The 7,514-nt window shown below is 34.2% G+C and overlaps 1 protein-coding gene across 2 annotated transcripts in view; it reads left to right on the forward strand.

The window, feature by feature from the left end:
* The window catches only part of RASGEF1C (RasGEF domain family member 1C), a 94,944-nt gene extending 90,738 nt beyond the window's left edge, over nt 1–4,206 (forward strand). For both annotated transcript variants that reach the window (XM_026696133.2, XM_087924334.1), the window contains exons 13-14: nt 701–773; nt 2,914–4,206. In XM_026696133.2, the coding sequence (XP_026551918.1) occupies nt 701–773; nt 2,914–2,938 (98 nt within the window). In that variant the 3' untranslated portion in view covers nt 2,939–4,206. The remainder of the gene's footprint in view (nt 1–700; nt 774–2,913) is intronic.
* The last annotated feature ends 3,308 nt before the right edge of the window (nt 4,207–7,514 follow it).

A 7,514-nucleotide genomic window follows, 5' to 3' on the forward strand; every position in this document is an offset into this window, starting at 1 on the left:
GGAAAGAAGGAAATTACGATGCAGCCTTAGAGAGAAAGGGTAAAATCTCAATGGATTTATACTCACTGTTAAGATTGGAAGCCACTTCTTTAAAACCTTTTCTTATTTCTCTCTTTTTATTTCTTCTTTGCCCATTTGTTTTTTTTCTTTTATTCCTATAAAATTGGTACTTAAAATTGGTACCTTTTAAATTCTGTTGAAAATCTCATTAATAAAAATTATATATGTATGTAACAAGGCCTTAATCGTTGTAAGAGTATGTGGAAAAGACCTTGGGAGACAGAGACAAAGAGATGCTGCCTTGGGAACAACCAGATAACAGACTGCATAGACCTCAGCTGTACAATGGGTGGAATAAGACACTCAACAAGGACCCTTCCTAAGTTCTCGGACTGACTCTGGGAAAATTTTACTTTCAAATTTGCAAGATTGAGTCAGCCTTACCAGGCAGACCAGAGAGAAAATATGACCAGATAAATTAATTATATTTTATTGTAAAGCTACATTAACAATATCTTCAGAACAGAATACGTTAACAGAATTCAGAAGAACTTGTGAACAAGGAAGTTGGCCTGCCTGTGTAGATTGTTTCCTTACTTTTAACAAGCATCCTGTTTTGTGAGACTGTTAACCTTTTAGCTGTTAACAATAATTCAGTAATGGATTTGTCCTCTTTCTCTCCCAATCTCATGTTTTTAAGGTTTGTATTTGGCTTCCTATGAAAGTGAAAGTCCAGAAAACCAAACAGAAAAAGAGAGATGGAAAAACCTAAGGTAGTTACACTTTTAATCCTAGTTGAAATTTCTTATTGGTGTAGAAAAGATGGATAGTCTGCTGAAAAGATTATGTTCTCTCTCACTCATAAATAATGACAAACTTGGCTAGAAATAAAAGGCTACCATAGGAATTAAAAAAATCTTTGGGGATAAACAAATGTAATGATTGTATGATTTATTACAATCTTTGTTCACTGCTGGTATTTTTATTGCTATCTTTGTCCATAACACATTCCTAAACATAGCTACACAGTATGTTAAGAGTCTCTTTGGACATATAAATCGAAGCCCATAGATGATGCTGGACACCTTACTAGTGTTGCACAACATCCAAGCAAATCTGGTGCTTCCTGAGCTTGGTTGTTTTCTTGCAGACATTTCATTATCCAAACTAGGTGGCATCATTAGTAAGGATGCCAGCAAGAAGTGAGGTTTGCTCTCAATTTATATTCAAGTCACTAGTGGCTAGAGCAAATCCCAATCCTTATTAACACTGATGATATTATCTAGTTTGGGTAATAAAATGTCTGCAAGAAAGCAACCAGGCTCAGAGAGCACTAAGGACCCTCATTTCAACCCTGAGCTACAAATATTTTTCTTTATTGGTGTTGAAATAGGACTAGGGAAACGCCATTCAGTCCACCTTTAACCACGGAAGCTCAGTAGATGACACACTGTCAGTGCAATCCATATCATAAGGATTTGGGATTGTGAGAAAAATGGCAGAAGCAGTGTTATATATGCCTCTTTGAAGTTCTAGAGGGAAAGCATATTATAAATATAATGGACAATCTGATAAACAAGATGGGCAAGTATGAATAAAATAAAATAATTTAATATGAGCACAATGTCTGTTGAAGGTACTTGAGAGGTAAGAGCAGAAAGTTTGCAAAGCAATGGCTACTTTACTTATTTCTTTATTGCTTTTGTAAGGCCATCTAAATTCCTAATTATTCTGGGTGTCACATTATATTAAAAAACAGTTAAAATAACACAGAAGAACAATAGGCATTCAGCACAAGCAATAAGATTATAATCCACCTATGTTCAGAAGGGGCCCATCACATTCCCTATCTCAGAGCTTGAGGAAGGGGCCTGGTTTTCAACGCTTTTTTGAACAAGGTCAAAATAGAAGCTGTATGGATATTGTGGCAGGGGAGGGATGCTAATGAAAAAGCAGCATTTGACTTTTCAAAGCCCTAGAGCCCCACTGCTGCTGAGTTTTATTTTCTTCTTGGAGACATTTATTTAATGGAGCAAGGGAAGTGAGCATGCTGCAAAGTTCTGGACCTTCATGAACCCAATAGGTATTCCAGGAAAAACCTTTACTATCTGTTTAGCAAAAATTTGTCTCTTGAACTTACCTTATTGTCTTCAAGCTATTTTTATTTATTTATTTTTTTAAAAAAAATATGGTCACCCAACTCGTTCTCAGCTTACAAAGATGACACATTTTTATTATTATTATTATTATTATTATTATTATTATTATTATTATTATTATTATTATTATTTCAAGTTGTTGTTTTTTTCTTATCTGGTGACTTTTTGAAGATGTTTCTTGACGAGAAACAACTTGAAAAAGTCACCAGATATCAGGACTTGAGAATCGAACTGCAGAGACTCTGGCATAAACCAGGGCAGGTGGTTCTAGTGGTACTCGGCACACTGGGTGCTGTGCCTAAAGACCTAGGCAAGCACTTAAAAACAATTGGTGCTGACAAGATCACCATTGGTCAGCTGCAGAAGGCCACCTTACTGGGATCTGCTCACATAATCCGCCGATACATCACGAAGTCCTAAATACTTGGGAAGTGTTTGACTAGTGAGTTGTGATATGAAACCCAGCATGGTTATCTCATTTGCCGTGTATACTGTCATAATAATAATAATAATAATAATAATAATAATAATAAAGTTTTTATGCATAGTTATTCTCAACTAACTGTCTTTGGTCTCATGACTTTGTAATGTAGCTTTCCATTGTGATGAGAATGTACACTAATTGTTGCTATTCTTGCCTTGAACTGCTGTTTTCCTTTATAAAGGAAGATGAGTGAGGCCAAATTAATTATAAATAACTTTATGCCCTATTTGTTTCCCCTCTTCTTACTGCATTCATGTTTTTGTTTTGTAGGTCAACTATCTTAGGAAAGACTTGAAGACAATAATCTATAAATACACAAGAAGAAACTAACTCAGCAAAACTACTTTGCACTATGGATTCCAAAGATGCCTATTTGGGATTTAGAATATTTTATTCTTTATTTTTGTGTGCATTTGTGGGCTCTCTAATGCAATTAACTGAATTCATCAGAAAGACTCAAGTGAGTAATCTTTTTACCGCACACAATGTTGCTACAGCCAATATGGAACCCTATAGTGAAAAGCCAATAGAGATTTGATCTTGGCTTTGTCATAACCAAGTCCTTATTGCTATTTAAACTTGACTTTCTAAAAGAAAAAGCAAGAAAAGTCATGGTGCTGCAATCCAAAACAGTCTCCACGGAAGAGTACAGGGTTTGTATCTCAGAAGCAGGGTGTATCTGATAATAACTCAAAGAGAACTGCAAAAAGTAGATGTTGCCAATTACATTATGCTACTACGTAGAGAAGGGACTATTTTTCATCCACAATCCTCAGCCTCAGTGAAAAATATTCCAACATCAGGAAATAAAAGACTAATAGAAAACCATCATAATATGAATAACCCACATATGCTACTTTTTTAATACTGAAAGATTCGAGCTGTGAACATTTGCCATGTCTCCTTCAATCTGGAGTCCAAATCATCTTTGATCTTCATAGTGAACTCCTAAGCTTTTCAGATGACTTCTAGCATGACCCTTATGATATAAAACATGTAGCATATTCTCTAGATCTATTGACTGTTGAGAAGCAGTCTTTAAGGAATCTTGCATCATTAACAGAAAGGAAATCTGTTAAGGACTGCAACAGTTGCTTTCACCTACTTATTTTCTCTTTATCAGAGAAAAGAAATACTTTAGAAAAGATAATCATGTGATAGTAGGGCTCTTATTTCTCATGTGTCTTACAGTCTTTGAATTATTGCACTGAAATTATCAATACTACGTTCCTAAGATGGGTCCCTTATTTTATGGTTCCTCTGTGTAGGCGATGGTCACTGACTCCCAGTTATGGCATTCTTTCTCAAATTCCTGACATACAAATTTGGGAGATACAGTGAAAGCTGAGCAACGGGGAATGAACAATCAGGCATTAATATGTCTGCCATAATGCTTAGTGGGAGAGCAAGCAATGGTTGCAAATTATACTCAAATTGCCTTTTTATAAGTAATGGGAGTAAAACAAATCCATAGCTTACTGTATAGAATTGCAATAAAGTGCAAATCTTCATTTTAATAACTGGGATGTTTTCATAATAAAATTGTATCCAAAAGACTCATAATTCAGATTCTGACATTTGCAAGTAATATCTAGCACAGCGTGGGCTTGGCTTGAGAATTATAGGTATCTGATGCCACATATATTATAGGTATCTGATGCCACATATATGAGACTCATACCAATGTACATATTTTATGCATCAATTAAATGAATTCCATGATTCATCCAGTTCCAACATAGAATACTTGCACAGTGACCAATAGGTGGAATTTAGAGAATTAACTCTTGCCTTCCATCATATGCAAAAGTTTAGCATGCTGATCAAAGTCTCAACTGGCATTACATGAACAGTAAAACAGTCATTAGGCACTGGATAGGTTTGAATCTTAATTTAGTTAAGCTTTTGCTTCTGAATATGTCTACAGTGAAATTCCTTCTGGGTATTCTCACAAAGAGCCTTTTTGTTTGTGTAAAGCAACCTTAGCTTCTGGAATATAACATTTATCTGCACAAGCCTTCTTGACAACCTATTTCTTCCCATCACATCTATTCCACAGTAGATAGATAGATAGATATCTACTGTGTATGATCAATTCTAAACATGTGTCCAATTCAACAGCTTCTGCACCAAATATGTCACAATGTAATAGCTATTTTGTGTAGCTATTACAAGAGACCTACAGTATTTGAATTATCTAGATCATCAGTGTCAAACTTGCCATGTCACGTTGCTGTCATGCAACGTTTCATGATGTTTTTCCCATTTGTGGAACTGAGGTGGTCATGGCCTGCACATGATGCATCCGGCCCATTGGCCGCCAGTTTGGCACCCCTGATCTAGATGTATTCAGACCACTTCAGTAATAATCTCAGCATCTGAATAGAATAGCAAGATAGATTTATTTCTCAATTTGTTAGCTTTTTTCTATAGTAAATTTTGAAAAATGGAGGGATGCCACAAAAATATAGTGAGGTAGATATCTAAGATTTTAAACAGGATAAAAGAAAATCCAAGCTGTAAGAATGGTCAGTCCGTTGGAACTAGTAAAGATAAGAAAACAGGTTAGAAATATGTCTAAAAATACTGTATGTAGAAAGGAACACAGAATGTCAAAAATAAACCCAGAATTGTTTTTTGGATTAGGTTACTGGCTGAATAGATATTGAAAAAAGTACAAGAGATAATGTTTCTTGATTTCAGCAAAGCATCTGATAAAGTTCTTCATATTTTGTAGCAAAATGTCCTAATTGTGTGTTTGCTGGCAGTGACATTCATAGATGAATTCACAGTTGTAAAATAATTGCGTTCTTACCAACAATTCTTCATTAAATCAAGGAAACTTTCAAGTGAGATACCATACTAGGGGAGTATACTTTAACCACTGATCCACCATTTAGATGCAGAGAAATCTTATTTCCAGGTGATCCATAATATGAATAACTGTTACCTCATAGCAGTAACACATTCAAAATTCCATTCATGTAATGGAAGGCTGAATAATATCATATAAATTATAGCACTACACAGTGCAAATGGCTGCCTTCAGGTGTGCTCAAATTCAGAACACTAATGTATCATAGACATCTGGTTTAGCAGAAGTACATGAGGTTTCCAGCATATAACAAAGTGAAGGGTTGCCAATGTTAAAAAGCTACAAAACAGTGCCATGAACATTAATAGAATCATACTGTTTAGCGACAAGAATAAACACTTCTTCCTTATTTGGGACTAATCATATTTGTCCGGTACTGTATATATTTCTGAATAAGAATTAAGAAAGGTGAGACAAATTGGAAAAAGTTAAAGAAGAGGGCAACAGTGATTAGAAGTAACATGCCTGTAAAGAAAAGTTAAAGGAACATTTAGCTGGAAAATACTGAGATGGCCACTTTCCAAATACCAGATGGTCTGATGTAGAAAACAACCAATACTACTTCACTTCTGCCCCAAAAAACAGGATTAATCTAATGGGCTTAAGTTGATAGGAAGAATGATAGGAAGAAGATGGAAGAACCATTTTATAGTGATTTAATGATAATTCACTATTCTGCATGAGAAAATTTGTAAAGCAAATTGTAACTTAGAAGTGCAAAATGTCTAATTAAACCCGAAAACAATGATAATACAAATCTTAAAAACATAATAAACATAACAAAAAAGGAGGGTGAGGAAATATTCTGGCTGCCTTTGAACTAAGACCAGAAGCCCATCTGGAAGATATTCTCATGCAGGATTTCTTGCATTTACAAAGGGTTGAATTACTAAATATCCCACAGTTAATATGAATGAAATTATCCCATTAATAATAACTAAAAGATGACTTACACTTAATAGACCAAGTATTTAAATTTAAAATACTGATGTTTTCTTTTACTGAAGAGAGCACAGTTTTTCTCCTTAAATGCTACTAAATAAATCCAAGGATTATACTAATTCACCTTTGTCTGAAAGTAATTCTTAACTGTAGCCAGGATTTTAACAATTGAGATATTTGACTTTCTGAGATCATGGTGATCAAATGTATTTCTACTTATTTAAATAAGAGAGATAAAATATTATATGTATTTTAAAGTGTTGAGATTGATTTCTCATAGCAGCTATTATCGGTTGCAAATATTATATTATTTGTATTTGCAAATACTGCTTTGGCTATGTGTAAAAAACAAAGCACATCTGTATTTCAGATACATAATATGAATACATTGTACACATACTTTCAGAAAGCATAAAACACAATTTATTGAATGAATAGTACATACTAAGTTTCGCAGGAGGAAAATATTCCAAATAATTCACCTAGATTTCATCAGAATTATTATAAATGGATTCAGCTCTGCATACTGAAAATTGCTAAACTTATGAAAGAATCCTCAGTCTTCTGCCGAAACTGAGCTTCTGGTCTGAGCTTATACAGTGAGTAAGGCAATCATTTTATACCCAGTTATGGACATACTGAATGCATTTTTTAAAAATGCAGCCTGCCTAAGATTGTAAATGCAATTTCTTATTCATTTAATAGAAAAAGACAGTATTTCTTTCAGCTGTAGTTCTGGAATCATATTCACATCATTACAAAAAATAGAATCTTGAGATGAATGTAATTACTTCAATTCCATTTAAAATGTTTCAGAATGAGATGATCAAAAATCTAAGCAACAGTCTAGTATATTAGGAGCAGTGCTGCTATCACTAAAAGTATATAGTAAGAATCAATTATGGGAATGAATAATTTTCACGAACCACTACTGGAATGGGAACAGTCTGCTTCTCAAACAGGTGAGGAATGAACTGCACAATCAAAACAAAGCTTTCATTGATCTAACTATTATAATAGCTAGTTTTAATAACCAGCAGTCACTAAAATATGA

This window comes from Pseudonaja textilis, chromosome 2, assembly GCF_049901715.1.
Source record: "Pseudonaja textilis isolate UNSWEBS1 chromosome 2, rPseTex1.2, whole genome shotgun sequence".
Taxonomy (NCBI): Eukaryota; Metazoa; Chordata; class Lepidosauria; order Squamata; family Elapidae; genus Pseudonaja; species Pseudonaja textilis.